At 47.1% G+C, this 20,077-nt stretch overlaps 1 protein-coding gene across 7 annotated transcripts in view; it reads right to left on the bottom strand.

Annotated features, from left to right (window-relative positions):
* Positions 1–293: 293 nt before the first annotated feature.
* Positions 294–20,077, bottom strand: part of SLC7A1 (solute carrier family 7 member 1) — a 139,953-nt gene continuing 120,169 nt past the window's right edge. For all 7 annotated transcript variants that reach the window (XM_072795611.1, XM_072795607.1, XM_072795610.1 and 4 more), the window contains 8 exons: positions 14,210–14,331; positions 13,337–13,559; positions 12,422–12,561; positions 9,719–9,821; positions 7,939–8,156; positions 7,504–7,670; positions 6,902–7,010; positions 294–5,297 (listed from right to left, as the gene is read on the bottom strand). In XM_072795611.1, coding sequence (XP_072651712.1) covers positions 5,194–5,297; positions 6,902–7,010; positions 7,504–7,670; positions 7,939–8,156; positions 9,719–9,821; positions 12,422–12,561; positions 13,337–13,559; positions 14,210–14,331 — 1,186 coding nt within the window. In that variant the 3' untranslated portion in view covers positions 294–5,193. The remainder of the gene's footprint in view (positions 5,298–6,901; positions 7,011–7,503; positions 7,671–7,938; positions 8,157–9,718; positions 9,822–12,421; positions 12,562–13,336; positions 13,560–14,209; positions 14,332–20,077) is intronic.

Raw genomic sequence — 20,077 nt, 5'->3', positions numbered from 1 at the left:
GGAAGACGTCCGGGCTCTAACCCAAGCCAAGTCTGGAAAAAAGAGGTCCTCGGAGATAGCATGAGAGGATCCTAAATGAGGGCTGGGGGACTCCCCGGTTGAGATGCTAGTCCTTGGAATGAGGATTTGCACCTAGTGGCCAAGGGAAAATGAGGCACTGCAACATCTGGCTGTGGGGAAACAGGAAGAAACTAAAGAAGCAAAGGGCAGGATGTGGAAGTCTCTGTGGGGGCAATGACAAGCTTGAGGACCCTGGCCGAGAGCTGCTACAATTCTTGAGATCACACTGTACATGCTGAAGCCATATACAGAATTTATTAGAGTTTGCGGAAGCATGAGATAATGTACCACAAAATAATTTGATTTTACAACATATAGTAGGGAGTTGTCAACATACTGTATTGTCAGCAAGAATGGGATACAGAGCAGAGTTTCACATTTTTTAAAAGGCGATGGACATCTATGCTTGTCCTTAAAATAAAAACTAGGAGGGGCCAGCAGAGATAGCCTGGTTTGCAGTGGGTGTCAAAATCTAAATCTAGTATCACAATTATAAGAAACTATAAGAAAACTATTAGAAAAATAGAACATCAAACGAGCAAAAAAATATTGTACAATTTTACATAATAAACACAATTCTCTTATTAATGGCTCCATGATCAGTAGAAGGAAAAGTTTACTGGAGAAACCACAGCTTTTCAGGTTTGATAATAAACCAGCCCTCATTGCCGTCATCACCTTCTGTGCTTCTTAGACCCATCGACACTGAAAGGCACAACTTAAGCAGGAAACTCACTTTAAATATATATTACAACTTTTCAAGTGGGAAAATAAGTCCCAACCTTAAAAAAGTCTGTCCTCGAGAAACACAAAATCATATACCTTGTTAATTACTTAACAAAGTCAAGTGCATCTTCCTAGCCCTGCTTCCTGACCCTGCTGGACACGCTCATACCCTGAGATTGGTCAATTGGTTGGACTTCACAGCCGAGATCTTTAGCTCACGTGGGTTTTTCAGCCGGCGGTTCAGCACGCTTACAGGGTCATCCAGGAGGGTTCCTTGAAACCTGTGCCCGGAGACCTTTGGCCAGTCCCTGTCCCTCTTGAAAGAGCACTGCCACTCAGTGAAGCAACGGGCACAAAAAGACTCTATCAAAGTCAGTTAACATTTTTTCTTTTTTGCCTTAAAAACCCATTAAGAATCGTGATGAAATGTGGCTTCTTGCACACTGGATCGATAAAGCATTTCATTACAAAAAAAAAAAGGGGTCCACAAAATGTGTATCTCACTCTCCCTAAGGAGCCTTACATACAATACTCTCATTATGATGTCAAATGTATACCTTAAATTATACATAACAGTCATACGTAACACATTTAGCTCCATCTGCTGGCAACTCTGTAACAGTCCCACACAGAAGCACACAAGTGTCCCACACCTGTGCCCAGCAGACACACCTCTCCATCCGTGCTAGAGCACGTCGGTAATGGGGCCTGGCACCAACATCCCCTACTCCCGTCTTCATGGTGATGACTCCTGGGCGCCAGCAGAACAATCAGCTTTTATGAGATGTGTGGAAGTGGGACATGCAAATCGGAGGAGCTGGGTCCTGGCACAGAGCGAGCCAGCAGGTATTCCATTTGGCAAGGCCCCTCAAATGCCCATAAGCCTGCCTACGCTCTGGCCGGGGCCTTTACAAGGCATGTCCACACTCACCCAAGGAACTCAGCCTCTGACCCTGTGCTCATAGCTGCAAGTGTGGTGTTAAGCCAGAGGCCATCCTGTGCAGACTACAGAACTCCGTTCAGAACACCTGCTCAGTTGTGGGAAGAGAGCGTACGGCCCAGTTGGCACCTGCTGCCATGCGTGAAGCCCAACAAACAAGGGCCAGGTGCCTCATCCAGGTATGGGCACAGGCTGCACCAAAGGTGCAGAAGGGGGCGCGCCAGAGCCGCAGGAACCCAGGTTGGGTGAAGCCCCCAGAACGCTGCAGTCACCTGAGGACACAGGAGAGGCAGGACGCCTGTGATACCCCAAGCCCAGTATCAGCACGTGGGGCCAGGAGGCTGATCTCTTGACAGAAATGACGCAGTGGAACAAAACCACAAGTAGGGGAGCTGCGGGGGGGAGGGTTCTGACAATATCGATTTAGCAGTCTTTCCAAAACACCCTAGGAAAGATGGCACTACCCACATCTCCCTATTGGTTTGGAAAAACAAATAAGGCCCAAAGTTAGGCTGAAAGGAGGTGAGCTGAGGGGTGTGCAGAGGCCCACTATCCCCCCGAAGGCCCCCTCCTAGAAGCAGGCTTAGCCTCACTGGCCCACGGGGTCTGACTGCTTCCCTGGAGACCCCCTCACACCCTTCACTCTTCAGCAGAGCTCCTGGGGCTCCACAGTTCAGTTGAGTCTTTGTGAGTCTTCAAGGGGTCACAAAAACATGCAGAGTGGGGACACTGCAGGAGGCGGGGAGGGGTGCTTACTTGACACAAATGGGTCTTTTCCAATGTGGGTATTTGGGGCTGGACCACAGATAAAACAGACACATTTCCAAAGGGTGTGTGTGTCTCTAGAAGTGTGGAATTTCTGATGATGTAGGAAAATACTGGCCAAGCCATGAAACAGAGAATCATATTCTTGCTTGAGGGCTACGGATGCCAACTGTTGGGTGCTTCTGGTGGTTATTTCTTGCCTGCACACATGCGTGTATGTGCCTGTGTGTGTGTATGTGAGTTTATTTGGGGGGAAGGAATAAAGAATGGGATAAGAAAAAGCTTATCAACCGTGGGGAGACTTGCTCCAGACACCACTCTTTACATCACCGCCCTCACACACAGAGAACTTTTCCCTGGCAACTGCACAAAAGCTTCTCACTAAAAGCACAGTGACCATGAGAACTATTTCTCTGTGGCACCTTCAGGTGTCTTTTTCCAAATGGGCGGCTCCTGCCCATAATGGGGGCAGTGGCAGGGCAGGGGCTTCTCACTACTAAGCTGGCGAGCCTACTGGAGGCACTTCCCACTTTGGGGTAAGGGGGGAATCCTGATGCACCAGGAGCTTCTCATTCTGTGGGATGTTATCAAGAAAACATACCTTGTCAGTTGGTATAAAGATACATGTTGCCAGCTGAAATGTCAACTGTATGCACAGTCTATTGTGTGCTGTCTTGCACAGAAATTTCAGCCAGAAAAAAGGAATTAAAGTAAAAAAGAAAAAAATTCTCTCCTGCACTTTTTCTCAAATACTCTCTTACCCTCAAGTTCTTTTTGCCTATGTGGAAAAATAACAGACTAATCAAGCAAACAAATAGCTAACAAACCCTAAGACAGCAGACAACCAAAACCCCAACAAAATAAGTTAATATTTATCAAAATATTGTACAGCACCAATCTACATAAATTTAAATACCTTTCTTTGGAAACCCGCACTTGGGGCTCTTATGCGCTTCCCTCTGTAACATTCACAAATGACAGAATAAAGCTTCCAGCAAACAAGGTGTTCAGGGCCTTGGCCACCCGCCCACCGGCCCTCCACCCACCACTGCCATTTGGCCATTTCACAAATTCTTGCAATTCTCTCCAGACTTACTGAGGGAGATCAGATAAGTGCCATCAACTTACCAGGCTTCTTTCTACCAGATTTGTGTCAAAGACCAGGGAAGAAATGGGAGTCTGAGCTTCAAAAGCAGCATTTGCATTTTCTGGGGTGTCCACAGGCCTTCCCCCACCCTCACCTCCCATCAGCATGGGGCCCTTCTGTCTCTGGAGCCGCAGTCTAATTGGAAGGAAGACTCTGTCAGCATTCTTGCTTTCTCGGGCCCCATCCTCAAAGTTGTGTGTGAGCCACAGAGTACGCCAGCATATGGGAGGGAGCACACTGTGTACAGGGCCCCAAGCTGGCTCCTCGACTTACAAAAGCAGGAGGTCCGGGGCAGGGTGATGAACCCAGATACAAACCCCAACATTTGGACAACAGATAACGGCAGGGACAGCAACACGACCCCAAATTCTCGTGTGCAGACCCCATGCTCAGAGCAACACACTGAGCAATACTTGGCCATTTTTCAAGTTAACACTAAGTGCCAGTTGAACTTGGAGTGATTCACAGACGCTAACAGGAGGACTCAGTGTGATGATACGTGAGAGGGGGGCCACACAGATGATGTCAGGGCCGGCCACCATCACCTCAGAATGAGTGGATACCTGCCTCCAGAACCTCATAAGACTCAAGAAACTGACCTGCAAGCATCAGAGGGCAGGATTTAGTGATTGGCAAAGACCCACAGAAAACAGTGCTCTAAGCTCTGCTAATCTAAGGCCAGTCCCACATGCACACAGGGCCACATTCCAGTGACTCGGAACCCCGGGGTGTGGGTGAGAGATCCCAGAAGCGGCAAGTGGAGGGAGTATGGCTGAAGGACATCCCCTGGCGCCCAGGGCCCTCGGCCCTCCTGCCCTGTTCCCACAGCAGTGCCCCCTTCTTCCTCACCTTCCCCTAGTACTAAGCATCCCCAGTCCTGTCAGAGAGTCAGAGCAACGCCCCTGCCTGGGAGCAGGCGTAGGGGAGGGCTTACAGTCCTAATGACTTCTGGAAGCGATTTGGAGAACAGGAGTGGGAGAAGGAAACCAGTCTTACTCTTCCTTTTTAAAGTATACTGCTGTCCTTTGGCTCTGGGGAACTGCTGGGGACAGACTGTTCTAGAGTACTTGTCTTGCATCTACGGTTGGCCTCTGGGGCTGAGTGGGGAGATGGCTACTGAAAGTCTGGAGTTTGGATGTTTTTAATACCAGAATGGTCCCTGGGGAGGGAGGCCTGGCTTTTCAAAGTAACAAGAGAAGGTGACCTCCATTCTGCCTGAGGACACAGCAGCACAGGCACGGAGCTGGTGAGGACGGGAGCCGCTTGCTTTGTTCAGAGGGATGTCAGGAGCCACAGTGGCCAGCTGCAGCCAAGTGGCCCCCACCAGGGAGCTGTCAGAGGTGACTGGGATGTGGTGCACCTGACGTGGAGCAAGTCTAGGCAGGACACACGGGTTGTGGGCCGAGGCTGCATTTCAAGTAGCTGCACCTTCTGCTGCATTGGGGCTCTGTAGATGTGGGTGGGTCCTGATGCACTGGTGGGGGGAGCGAGGTGCTCCCAGGACCTCTGCGGGCATCCCTCGGGCTGCTGCCACCCCTGGGAGTAGGGCTGCGTGTCACTTGCAATGGTCCAAATTGCCATCAGGAGTCCTTGCTTGGTCAGTGGCCAGGGACGCCTCCTCACTGTGCCACAAACCATAGCCAAAGTAGATGATGAAGCCTGTAGGCCAAGAGCAGAGACCGGGTGTGAACAGAGCAGGCTGAGAAGCCCTGGGTCCGTCATGTGGCCCCACAGGAAAGCCTCTCCCTGCTGCCCGTCCCAGGCCTGAACCCAGAGAAAGCACCCCTCATGGCCCAACCTTGTGTCTGGAGAAACGAAAGGGCTCTTGGACTATGATCGACAAAAGTCACTATCTCACCTCCATATGCAGGAAAGGCACACTGCCTTCTGGAAAGCCTCACGCTGGGGCAGTTCTGGAGCGGGGAGAGGCTAGGCCGGGTACCAGAGAGGGGCACTGGTCCTGCAGCTTCATCTACTGCCCACCTGGTTGGGGCTGTGTGGTCACTGGTGGGGACGGGACGGGACAGACACTCCAGCAATTGGACTAGGCCCTGCCAGGGTGGGATTCCCAGGGGACACCAGGGCTCCCCAGGCTATTCGAGTGGCTTCCATAGTCCTGACTGTCTGTTTTCTCTACCTATGTGACTGTCAGATGGGAGGAGGCATTCAAGTGGCCCACAAATGTGTGTAACACAAGGGTTCAATCCATTCCAGTGTTGGAGACACTGAAGGTCTGCGGTGGAGCAGAGATCTGAGCTTTAGACACCCACCCAAGGAGTATAGCCCATGTGGCCCTGAGGCCACCCTTGTGCCAGAGACACAAGGAGAGCAGGCCTTACAGCCTTTAAAAGAAGGGTTCAGCCATTGAAAGCCCTGGAAATAATCTAATGGCTTGGAGCCCAGGAGCTCATGTCCGGGATGCCTAGAAGCAGGTGTCCTCCAGCCCTGCCAGGAAATGAGCACCTTACCCCAGTCTGGAGGAATGCGTGCCAATCACACACCATCACACACTGAGCCAACCCTCTCACAGAACGGCTCTGCAGGGGGTGTCTGTCTAAGCAGCTTCAGGCCACACTTTGCAGACAATGTGGGGCGGGCAGAGAAGGATTTTGAGGCAGCAGCTATCTGCCCCCAAGCGTGGTGACCCAGGGCTGAGGGTTTTGGCAGAAACACAGTCCTGGGGTTACTGCTCTTGTCAGTGATAGTGAGAGGTGAGGGCAAGGCCTGCTCCTGTTTCCTGCATTCAGGAAGGAGCCTGGGTTCATTTCCTGCAGTCCCAGGTGTTGAATACCCAGCGAGGGGATGGGCCACCATCAGCCTACAACAGGTGACCTCCAAGCATCCTGCAGGCCCTGGCAGCACCCTCAGCCCACATGGGCCAGCGGGCAGATGCAGGCTGGGCTGAGGGAGGCACGGTCTAGACCTTCCCGTGTGTGGGAAGATGGACTGGTGCTTCGTCAACAGCAGACTCCTAGCCTCACTCTTGTTACCTTCAACTCTTGCCCAATGACATAACTAGCTCAGGCAAGAGCTACTAAAATGAAAAGTATCTAAAAGAGAAGGTAGGACCCGCAACCTACTAGGAGCTCCTTATTGAGAAAGAAACCGCTGACTACATGTGTTTTCATTTTGTTTTGAAATCTGAAACCAGAGAGGCATCCGGCCAAGCTGCAGGAAAGAAAAATAAGCAGCACAGCACAGGCTCCGGGGACTGGGGGTGGAGTGAGAGAAGTCATCACAGTAAAACCTGTGATCTCACATACCTATCAGCATCCACACTGCAAACCGGACCCACGTGCCTTTGTCCAGCTGCATCATGAGATAGACGTTCACAAAGATACTTAGGACGGGAAGTAGAGGCAAGAAGGGCACCTGCAAAGACAGTGGGTGGCAGTGTCAAGTCTGCAGGGAGTTGGAGTGCAGGGGGATGGCACTTTTTTGAGTCATTTAGCAAAGCAACCTAGGAGAAGATCCCACCCCTGAAATTCAGATGCACTGAGCTATTTATATGGGGAGGATGAAGCGAGTGCACCCCAATCCACATATATACACACAGCCAGACCCCCAACAGGCAAATCCTAATAGGTGAGAGTTTGGTTCTAAGCTACTAAGCGTCAAAGTGAGCTCTATTCTCATTTTCCTCCCTTGCTATTTGCCTGTTAAAGAAGGGACTAGAAGAGGGACTTCCACTTTATCTCCAACACTGAACTGCTGTATTATTGGCATAATCTAAAGTGCAAATGCCCAAGTCACCTCCAAGGCTTGGCAGTGCGATGTGACCCCCATGTGGGGTGCAGGAGTGCCAGGATCTGTGGCACCTACCACAGGAACCTACCAGGAGGTCCCTGCAGGCAGAGCTGCTCACCTTAAACGAAAGCTTGGTCTTGCTCTCAGGCTGCCTCCAGATGATGACTGTGACCAGGAAGCAGAGAAGTGCAGATATGGTAAGCACAAAGATTGCCCACAACTCCCCTTTTATCAGAGCCTCCTTTCCAAGCACAGCCAAAATGCAGAAGGTGATGATAAGAATTGCTAAGAAGGAGAGAGAGAGAGAGAGGTGCAATTCAATCTTATTTCAAATCCCCACAGATATCCTCAGTCTCCCCAAAACCAATGGAGAGGGAGGCTCTGTTTCTGCAACCATCAACAACCATGAGGCAGAGTAAGTGACATCACAGTCCAGTAGCAAGACAGACGCTTATTCCTTCCAGACTTGCCTCCACCACCATTGACAAGAAACCCTGAAATGCTAACATCTAGCAGGACCCCAAACACCTAAAAGGGAAGGGCGGGCTCTTACCTATGAGGCTGGTTGAAATGTTCACAATCAGCCCGGAGAATTTGGAAGGCTCCATATTTTTGGGTGAGAGTATGGTTTTCAAAGAAAACCGTTCTGCTTCTGGTAAAAAGCCTGTCTGGGAATCACTGGTGCTCACCAATTCATTCTGGTCCACTTGATCGAGCTCATCGGTAGTTCTAGCCATCTGGTATACCATGTTAGGTTGCTCTGGCTGATATCTGTAAAGAAATGTATTGTGCAACGATCATAATGTGCTTTAATTAGGTAAAGGGACACGACTAACTCAAGTTCTTAGTAAGCTTTCAAAGGTAAGTTGTCCAGGACACCAGGCATAACATGGGAAGAAAATGGTCAGAATGATGCATTCCCTGGCAAAATAGATACAGAGGAGGAGACCTGAATCCTCTCCTTCCTGCTTCTGGGCAACATCCTCCTTGGGGTCTCTGATTTGAGACAACGCCAAGAGGAATGTACGGAGATGGTTTCTCTTGCTTTGAAAAGTAGCACTGGCCTCTGGATGCTTAAGATATTAGGCCACTTCCAACAAAACTATGGCTGAAGGGTGCTAGAAGTACAAACAGAAATAGAAGGCAGTAACATTAGGATCCTGTCTGGTGCAGAGAGCCAGAGAAATGTGTCTGCAGGCGGACAGATTTGAGAAATTATATTTGTGAGACTTAATTGGATCAATTTATTTTAAAACTCCAAAAATGCCTTAGAATAAATAAACTTTATAGAGCTGGCTAAAGGACTGAGCCTGTGGCATGATTTCCAAGACATAAGCTTCCTGCAAGTAAAGCATTCATTTTAAACGAGGTTCCTTATCTTCCCACCCAAAATGAACAGAGCTCAAATCTTTTCTACCAGCTATGAAAAACACAGTGCTTTCTGAATTATTTTGCATATAATCTAAGAGTGAGCATAAAGATATTTAACCTTTTTTTTTTTTTTTTTTTACTGACTCACTTATGTTAACACCATTTGGTCAATAAGAATTTGAGGGGAACCTCAGAAAAGATTCCAGTGTTGAGCCCTTAGGAATAAGTGGTCAGAAAGCTAGCAAACAAATTTTAGCTTATTGTACACAGCCACTACTGAGCTCAATCCAAGTTTGACATAAATTAGGTGCTAAAGCACATAAGAAATGGAATAAATGACCTTGTTAGTATAAATACTTGCAAAGAAATAGGGAGGCTCTTCCCAGGTGACCACCACTGAGAGTCTCCACGACTCCATATTCTCATGATAAATGCCCCCTTGAGCCTTTCCTGATAGTGAAGAAGCAGAGCCCTGTCCTTCTAGAGCAAAGGAAAACTGGAACCCAGGGGTATGCTTGGGGAGAGAGGTGTTGGGGCAGCTGAGAACACCAGGAAACCAAGGTTCACACAACTTGGATTCACCCAGTTCCCACCAGGACTAGTTCCCAGTCTCCTCCTACCTAAGAACTGGGCCAAACTGAAATCATTCCCTTAAGCCTTCAAAAATTCTGTTCCCTGGCCCAGACCCGACAGTTGGGCTGAGAATCTGTCTCTATCCTCCTGACATCCCACCAGAAAAATGAGGGCACATGACAGTGAGAGGTGAGCCCCCTGACTCTTTTCAGTGATGTTCTCTCTAGCTAGGCACTCAAACCACCAAATCCCACCCTCTCCAGAGCAGTTTCCAAAGGAGTTATCAACAAACTAAAATTTACACTGTATAAGCCATTAACTTGAACTTTTAAAAGGCTAACAGGATACATCTCCATTTCTATCATGGAACCCTGAAGAGCCATACATACCGTAAGACCAGCACACAGGTAGCCACCAGAGAGTAAGCCAGAAGAGTGCCAATCGACATGAGGTCCACCAAGTCTTTCAGGTCAAAGAGAAAGGCCATCACAGCTGGGGAGGAGACAAACATCAGGATCCATGGGTGGCCCTCCACAGACTCTAACAGTCAGAACCACCTCCCACTGATGATCCAGGGCACACAGGGTGCTGCTTTTACTTGCTTCCTCTCCCCAGCCCTTTCCATGGAAACACACTGTGACATTGCTTAAAGGGAAGAAAAGCTCAGGATAAAATCACATGCACAGTGCTCAGCAGACAGTAATAATGATTAACATTTATATAGAGAGCACTTTCATCATCATGACCTTTACTGATCCTCATGGCAACTTTGCAAGCTACCGCTACACTACAGATGGAGAAACTAAAGTCAGACATGTTGGAAGGCTTATCTAAAGTCACACAGCTAGGAAGTGGAAAAGTCAGGATCTCAATTAGGTTCTTGTGGCTCTGAGTGCAATGTCTTTCTCTATATTATGCAAACTCACAGACAGTTATGTGTATCTATCCATCTACCCTCACACCAGTCACCCATCATCCATCCATCCATCCAGCAATCCTCTGTCCATCCATCACCCATGATCTATCCATCTATTTGGCCATCCAACCATCCATCCATCCATCATCTAACCACTCATTCATCATCTATCTAGCACTCATTGAGAGTATGCCAGTAAGTGTATACCATCAAAAATGTACATCATCAAAAAGGGCAAACCAGAGAGTCTCCGGCTTCCCTGAGTGTATCATCCAAGACAGGCATCAGTAGGCAACAGTGATGAGCAGGTCAAGTCTAGTGCTCTGGGAGGACTCACAGGGGCTCCTAACCCAGGCAGCTGAGCCTGGAAAGCAGGGTTATTTCCAAACAATATCAGTACCTTTACCATGACCCCACTTAAAAAAAAAATACAACATTCATGCTTATTTGAAAAATCTCTGTAATTCTTCTGAGTATACATTCTATTTATATGGGTATGTGTTAAATTTCCCATTTAAAAAATTACTTGGATAGATCTACTTTGGGATATTTTCAAATCACATACAATCAACATAAGTTAAAACATAAACATAAAACCATTACTTTTCCACAAATATTTCTCAAGCCCCTATAGATTACTTCAACCAAAACAAATTTAAATTAAGGATAAATCACAGGATCAAAGAGCAATACTGGGCCTTCTAGATAATTAGAATAGTATCCAACTGTGCATGCCACAGATGCCTATGTTCCCACTCACACAGAAACTTAGGCCAAACTCTTTGCATGTGGGGAGATTTTAGAAAACCGAATACTTATTTACTAGTCCTGCCAAATGAAAAGAAAGAGTAAAATCCCTGGTTTGGTGAATGCTTGTACTTTATAGTCACTTTAAAGATTATAGTTTGATCTCTCCTGATCAACACAGGAAGGAAATTAATGGCCAGTCTTTAATATGATCAAATTACATTTAAATCCTGGAAAAAACATTACTATTTCGAATTCCTTAATCTTTTAAATATATTGATCATATTCTGACATATGGTGTCTATTAACCTGACCACTGAGATCACAGCCAAGAATGCACAATTACATAACAAATTTGTTAAATAATAAAAAACTAGCTTTCTTTCCTTATATAACATTAATCCACAAAACTAAGCACACTTTACTAAGGGCATAAACACCATTAACAATAATTCATTTAAGATGGTCAAATGTCTTACTGGGGCTGAGTAGTCCCTGTGGTACAGGCTGAATTGGTATCATGTGTCCTAATACACTAAGATCCACAGTACTACTCACAACCCGAAAGAAGCCAGTCACTTGGCATAAAAACAAACTGGGAACCAAGAACCAGATCCCCTGGATGTGGGTGTACATCCTCACTTCATCTCTCTGTACAATGTGATGAATAATGCCGGTCTCTTGAGAGCTAAGAGGGGCAATTATTAAAGGAGAAAATACAAAAAAACAGTAACAGTACATTAGGCATGTAAGTTTCCTTTGATGGTCCCCTTTTCTTAATTAGGGGCCCTCAGAATATCATATGGCTCCAAGGGTTCTTTGGGCACTAGTTTCAAAACCATCCTCTTGGTGAGGAACTGTATATTTGATAAGATAAACCTCCTCTGAGCCTGCCACTACTTACAAACTTACAGCAATTGACACCCTAGCAACACCCCCAACATCTCCTGGAGAATAGATAGCACATTTCATAAAACGTCAATCCTAAGGGATTCTCACTCCCCTGAGAATCCATGGGCTAAAAGACATGGACAATGAATTTCCAGCATGAACAAAAAGTCTCTTGGCTGGTGCCATGCAAGAAGAGGTCATCCTGCCAAAGTCTACTCAGAAACATTCAGAAAAGGGTAAATACAAATGGCTCTGAAAGGATAGTGTGTGTTCCAAGCTCTGTCCAATGAGAGGGTAATCATAATAAAAGGATTCAAAAGTTTTTGAGAATGCTATCACATCCTCTATAAAACTGGTCTCTGCCTTTAGTCAAAAGGGCAGCTATCTTGCAGGAAACCCAGGTTTCAAGGGCAAAAACCAAATGTTAAAAAAACCAGTTCCAACTTCTCACAGACCAACATAATTCAAGCTATTTCCCTAGGGACTAGTGGCTCAACTGTTAAGATACTGGTTATATGGGATTAGTTGCAGTTCTTACCAGCAATGGCACCTGAGGTCAACGTGGCGATTATTGGTGTTTTGGTCCTATTGTTGATTTTGGCCAAAAATTTAAATAGCAGTCCGTCTTCAGCCATGGCATAGATAACTCGAGGCATGGGAAACATGGAACCTAAAAGACTATACGGGAGGAAAAGGCAAAACGCATCTGTAACACTAGCTCATCAGGAAGAAGGGCACTGTAATGTGACCATTATTGGTACCCTGTAATGCAGATCACCAAGAGGGAGCCCTGAACTTATCACCGAGAATTGCTGTCCTCCAAACTAGGTGAAGCCCATGGCTGAAAGACAAAATTCAATGCGTCAACCCAGGAAAAAGCACTTACTGTTACGTATTCACTGAAAGAATGGCCTAACATAACATAAACATGCATGGGATCTAGTCATCACTTTTATGAAAAGGAAATCTTGTATTTATTCCCACAAATTTCTAGGTGAATCAAACAGAAAATAAAGGCATCACTGTGTTCATGAGGATTTCTCGTGGTAAATCAATGTTCAACAAATATTTCCTGTACATACAGGCTACCACCAAACATTGGGGGCAAAATATTTTTAAAAGACATTTAATGTCTTTTAAACATTAATGTCTACAAATTAAAAGACATTTACTTTCTTGGGCCAAACTAAGAGCCAAGAGACAGTGTACCAAGAGGTGGCCTGGTCCAGGGGCCAAAGTTGGGGATAGCACGCTAGACCCTTGCTGAAAAGATGATGTCCGAAAGTGGGCCTCAGAGTCTTCAGGATGAAAGTATTAATGACAACTCGTGGGATGGTTGCAAACAACAAGAGGAGAAGCCATATCACCAGGATTGGGGTGCTGGTTCAATTTCAAGGGAAGAGTGAGATTGGGAAAAGAGAGTTTCCCTTCCCAAGAGCTTCAGAGGCCTCACCTGGTAGAAAGAGCACAGAGGGAGCCGACGGCCACTGCATACTTGGCACCTTCCCAGCCCACATGCTTGAAGGCGTCAGGCAGGGGGCTGTTCTTGTCCAGGCAGAAGTATGGCATCATGAGTGTGAGGGCAGCAGACACTCCAAAGTAAGCAATGAAGCAGATCAGGAGAGATGCAACAATCCCCACAGGGATCGCCTTCTGAGGGTTCTTAACTTCTTCACCTAGAAGCAGCAAGGGGTCAGGCCCAGGAGGGCAAGACAGTGAGGGGCATCCAGAAGATGCCTGTGCCACCCATAAATGACTCCCCCGCAGTGCTCAGCTCTATGGGAACCAGGATCTTCTGGGCTTCTGGGAATCACAGGTGGCCCTCCTAACACAGACCAGAAGACTCATAAAGCCCAGGGATGGTGTTTTCCGCCTTTATTCCCTGGTTCAGCCAAGGAAAAGACTTATTTCCTTTGGCAGAGAAAATTCAGGAGGCCCGACAGAGCCCAGCCTATTCAGTCACTCGGATAACAATATTTTTAATGGCTTCATTTCTCCCAGATGACGCACAGATATGAAATCGGGCTGTAGCCACGCTATCATTACCCCGTCCTAGCAGCACAATAGTTAGTCACATTCATGATGCAGACTTTCCTGTCAGGCACTGCCACTTGGGGAAGTGATAAAAGGGCGGCGGGGGGGGGGGGGGGGGGGGGGAGATCAGCAGGAAGCTACAAATCTACACGTTGCTCATGTGTGAAAGAGCGGCAGCCGGCACATGCCCACAGGAAGGAAAACAGCAACCCATGGGTAAAATTAGCCCAGCCTGTCTGATGGGAGAGGAGGACCTACAGGCTGGGCCCCAGACGGTGGGCAGGAGCCATACCTGTGGTGGCGATGCAATCAAAGCCCACGAAGGCATAGAAGCAGGTTGCTGCCCCTGATAGGACGCCGGAGAATCCAAAAGGCATGAATCCACCAACACCAAATATCCCTTGTTTTGTGTCACTAGGAAAAAAGAACCAAAGATCATAATACCCACTTCACAGTCCTGAAGAGAAGCCACTCCGAACGGTCATGCCCCCTACCCCACTGCCAGCCTGGGGTGCTCCAGACCCCTTGTAAATGATTCCTGAGGCAGCTGTCACCAGACCCCGGGGGCACAGGCTTCCCTGCTTTGCATGGCCCAGAACCACAAGGGCACTCACTGAGCCCTTTCCAGAAGCACCCCTGAATATTGGCTTTGGGGGAAGGGAGAGGGTATGTGAGACGGAGTGTCCAACAGGAAAGGGGGAAGAAACCAACAAGTGAGGCCTTTCCCCCAGGACCTTCAAACAAAGTACATATACTTTTTTTTTAAGATTATATTTATTTATTCGGCATAAGAGGGAGGGGGGTGGGATGGGGTTGGCACAACAGCAGGCAGAAGGAAAGGGAGAAGGAGACTCCCAACTGAGCAGGAAGCCCGATGTGGGACTCGATCCCAGGACCCTGAGACCATGACCTGAGCTGAAGGCAGATGCTTAACTGACTAAACCACTCAGGCCCTCCAGAACATACACTTTAGAACTGAGAGCTGCCAACTGGGTGCATGGCCCCCACCCCAGGAACATAATGCAAAAATCTCCTATATTTACCAGTAACTCAAGTCCCAAAATAAGCATTTCCAGAGATACTGAGGTTGAAGAAAGCAAACTGCTCTAGTCAACAAAAGCATTTCCTCAGCATTCACAGGCACATGATAAACAGGGATGCCTACATGGGTGGGGACCAATGCCCAGCATGGCTTGGGCGCATCGGTAGGGCTCAGTACATATTTGCTGAAGTAATGAATACACAGCCAAACACATGTTGTCAACCCCAGAAATCCTTTAAGGTTCAGAAAATAGGTCCAACGAAGTGGAACCTGTGACTCTGAACAGTGTGTCCAGGCCTAGAATAGCTGCACAGAGCCTGGGGGCCAGCCACCACTCACACCCTAGATGGCCACTGTCACAAGTGATTCTACACCACAGACACCCTGGTCCTCTACTACCACATAAAAAACAGCTGAGCTACCAGTCCAAGAAGGACAGTTTGGTTCCTCCCTCACCAGCCATGACTTTTGCTGGCTGCCAGGCTGCAGGCTTCCTGTCACAGTTTCCAGAGGACAGTCACCACCTCCCCATCAGCCTTCCTAACTCAGCAGGCTGACAACTGCCCAGCTCTGCGGGGCAACCTGCCCCAGACCACTTGACTTCCTAACATAAGAGCCAAATAGGGTATTCTAGTCCTATAGAGATGTTAATTGGGTTAGCAACTCATTGGCCAAATTTGCTTTCAGAGGGATTTATCAATAGATGGCCACTTTGGACCTAATTATTTTGTAATGGGGATTGAGCCTTGCACGGATTTTTAGAGGATCCTTGGTTCCAGAATCTGGAAATCAGAGCGTGAAGGAGGTTCTCAATCTGGGACTCACTGTGGTTCAGTAAGTAGCAACGTGGGGGAAGCCCCAAGAAACAGGCAAGTGATAGATGTAGGAAAAATCATTGCCAGACTCAAAGGGAAGTTTGTTGATTTAAGGTATGACTAAAATAAACTCACCACCCAAAGACAAAAATGGCAGCCCAGGACAAGGGAGTCAGCAAGACACAGGACGCGCCCACCGCATCCATAAATCACCAAGAACATAGACTGTCCTGGTGAGCTGACTCCTATTATGAAAAGTTTTAGGCCGAAGTCTGAAACAAAATAGTTGACAACCGAATAGCTCAAGACAGCGGGATGAGAAGATGAAAGCAGGAGACTCAAGCGAGATGCCTTCTGAGGGGCTCCTGGCAGACCCTTTCAACTTCTGAACACAACTAGAACATGAGGGGCCCGGCTCCCCGTCACTGGCAGGACAGACAGGTGTGGAAGGCCTCTAGATACCCACCTGCCTCCACAAGCCCTCTAACCTCAAGGGCTATGGAACAGCTGTGTGGAAAAATAAACAAGCATCAGAACTGACAGGCTGGCTTTAAACAACCATGAGGCAGAGGCACCCAGAAAGTTTTTGAGAATTCCATTTGAAGGGCAGAGGAAAGCGTACAACATTATGTACATTAAACCCCAGGAAGATGGGCAGCCCCGGTGGTGCAGCAGTTTAGCGCCGACTGCAGCCTAGGGCGTGATCCTGGAGACCCTGGATTGAGTCCCAAGTCAGGCTCTCTGCATGGCGCCTGCTTCTCCCTCTGCCTGTGTCTCTGCTTCTCTCTGTGTGTCTCTATGAATAAATAAATAAAATCTTAAAATAAACAAACAAACAAACCCCAGGAAGAGACAGGCCTTGTAGAAGAGGATGAGGGCTGGAACATGCGTCCATTACATTGCCAGGTGAAGCAGGAGCATCAAGAAAAGCATGGAGCTACGGAGAGTTAGCAGAGCAAAACAAAGCCATTCTCCCTTGCTCCTCGGGGGAAGGAATCCGATGGAAGGGGAGTCAGCAGACTGTGATTCTAACTGTATGTACTCCTCCAGCTGGGTCACCATCGTGACGTGGATGCCCAGACACCACATGTCACAACAAAGGACAAGGTCCTGGCATGAAAAGCCTTAACAGAATATGGTTGTAGGGGAAACACGCAAGGTGCAGAAAAGTGGAGAGAGAATGTTACCTTTTTTTATGTACTAAGAGAGAAACTATACACTTAAGTTATGTATATAAGTTATATACATAATACACAAAACAAACAGAACTACATCCTTGTAACTGCTTGTATCTAGACAAATAAAACCTGGAAGCTTACACACACAAAATAGTAAAAATGATTACCCATGGTCGGGGGTGGGGGGGTGGGCGGAGAATGCGGTAGATGAAGAAAGGAATGGGAACAAATTCTCAGTGTATACCTTCTTATGACATTATGACATGGGAACCATGAGAAAACATTATCTACTCAAAAAATTAAATTCAACATTGAAGAAGAGTTTAGGCATTCCGCTTTCAGTGGCAGGGCCTCGCTATCAAACCTATTCTATGTGGCCTCAAACCAAAACAGAAAGATTTTGTTAAAAAATAAAAAGAAAAAGAAAAAAAAGAAAGATTTTGTAAAGGCTCTGTATATAAATTTGCTATTGCACGTGGTGCCCACTTGGCATCTAGCAGCTGACACACAAAGAAATGAGGAAGTAGGTTCAAGGGACTGCCAAGGCCACCACCTGGCTAATGTCGCCTGGTGACAGGGCGGGCTGAAGCAGATCCTAGCTCAGTGCCCCTTCACCAGAGCTGGGGTTGACCAGCTCTTCTGCATGCCCCTCAGCCAGTTACCCAGAAGCTAGCAGAGAGGATAACTGGCAGAGGAAGAAGGAAAATCTGTCACGTGTTCATAAACATCCCCGAGCCTGGGCTGAGGACTTGACAGAAACTTCCATGGTGGTGAGGGGGGTCCTCTCCCCTCCGTATGGTCTCCTCCAACTGCATCAGTGGAGAGCATCCTTCACCAAGACTCTGTTCTTGCTAACTTCCATCTGCCACCCTGACATAAACTGCAGGTTGTCCCCAAAAGCCATACCCCCTTCTTCTACACAGGAAGAAAATATAATTATTTTAGCTAGACATAGGAACACTAGGAATAAAGATGATATGTTTCTCAGACTCTCTAGCTATGAGGGATAGTCACCTGACTTAAGCAGACATGGTGTATACATCTCCTGAGAAACATCAGGGGAATTTAGTGGAGTGGGAAGGTACTCTTCTACTTTTCTCATTTCCTTCCTGTTGGTGGGAGCCATCTTGGACCTTGGGGTAACCTTGGGAATGTGGGCCATGGACAAAGCCATTAGATGGAAGAACTGGATTCCTCATCCACCAAAGCAATATGCTGGACCAACCACCTAGAGATGCTGACTTAAGAGGACTAAACTTTTAACTTGTGGAAGCCAGTGTTATTTTTGGGTTTCCACCCTACCTGACAAGAAACTACCTGACACAACCTTCTCAGCAGGTTTCCATGTAGTGCTGTAGCTCTACACTCACTACATCTATTACAAATCCACAGGACTCTGGATAAGAAAGCCAGAGGTAGCATAAGTTGAAGGCCAGAGGGAACCAGCCAAACTGTCAGATAACATTTCTATTCCAGACCAAGACACCAACTCAGTCACAGGTTCATGGAGGTGTTTACAGCCAGTCTTGGAGAGAGTATCATAAAATCACAATCCAAAGTGCTCAGAACTGCCACCAAAGCCATGCAGGCTGAAGCTCCTCCATGCTGTGTGGTTTGGTTGGGAAATACTCTATTATTTCAGAGAGACAAGCAATTTCACGCAAGACTACATGGCCGTGGTTGGAAACACAAATCTATGGCTGAGGGGTTAAAAAAAAAAAAATGAGAGAAAGCAGTTTATAGGCTTTAATAAAATGAAAGAGCAAGCTATGCTCCAGACTTGCAGCATTCTACCTCGGAGGCAGTGCTCCTGGGGCTGAAGGCAGTACAGTTCATCTCACCAGGACACAAAGTATGAGGACAACCAATGACAGTAAATACCATTGGCTAACATAAACAATATCTTCATAAAAACAATAAAATTCAATCTTGATCGACAACTAAGAAACAAGACATGCCATTTATATTTAATTCCTGATCTATAAACAGCCACCAGCAAGACAGTCACCCCAGGTTTTCAAAATCTAATGTTATTTCCAAGCTTATTTTGAACTGGCTTTACTCTACCCTGAGATAATGAGCATCAATAAATTTGGCATAAATATGACCCAGGAATGCTTAGGAATGCTACATTAAAAATCTTCTTTTCTCAGGGGCACCTGGCTGGCTCAGTCAGTAGAGCATGCAACTCTTGATCTTGGGGTCACGAGTTCAAGCCCCACTCTATTGGGCATAGAGTTTACTTAAAAAAAAATTAAAAGCCCTCATTTCCCTGTAATAGTTTAGTCTCCAAAAGGCAGGCTCTTTTTATTTGAACTGTTAACCACATAATATTTCATGCATTCAACAGTTTCCTGCTTGTGTTCTAGTAGTGAACTAGTCACACATCAATGCCTGCCCAATGACCAAGTTCACGTGTGACCAGTGGGATCCCCAGTGTGGGACCTTGTTTCTCAGTCTCCCTTGCGGCTAGATATGGCCACCTACTGGATTTTCACCAGTGGGATGTTGGCAGAAGGGAAAGGCATCTTCTGGATCTGCCCTTGAAAGGACTGGGCACACTCTTTCCCATACCCTCTTTTCCTCTCCGGGAGGGCTGGATCTTGCCCACGCCCACAGCCCAGCTCTGACCATGCAGAAGAGGACACCATCTTAGGGCAGGATGGAGCAACCAGGTGGACGGTCAGGGTCCCTGAAAGCCTGTGTGCAGCCATGCTGGCCAGTCAACTTGGTCTGCTCATGTCAAGACATCGTTTTAAAATCACTGCATTTCAGGAGGGTCTCCTTATCAGAGCTGTTTAACCTTTGGTCATAATCAAAATAGAACCATAGACAAAAATCTCACTCCCCCTTCTCCATCCTAAGACCCTAAGATTCCCCTGAAAAATTACAAAAGATCAAAAAGATACATTTTAATTGTTTGGCTCTTGTTTCCTAGATAATCTCAGCTTGTTGACGAGGCTTCACTGGAGGTCCTAAAACAGCACAGGTCCAAGGGCTGGCCTGTCACCTGCCTCCAATCCCAAGAGTCTTGAGTCAGAGAACATAAGGGAAATTGGGCTGCTGGTTTTCAGGGCTGATGTACCCCAAGTCGAAGGTAGGAGAAAGAAACTATTACAATCACA

This window comes from Canis lupus, chromosome 24, assembly GCF_048164855.1.
Source record: "Canis lupus baileyi chromosome 24, mCanLup2.hap1, whole genome shotgun sequence".
Lineage (NCBI taxonomy): Eukaryota > Metazoa > Chordata > Mammalia > Carnivora > Canidae > Canis > Canis lupus.
The sequence above is the reverse complement of the archived record's forward strand: the minus strand, read 5'-3'. Positions and strand labels throughout refer to the sequence as shown.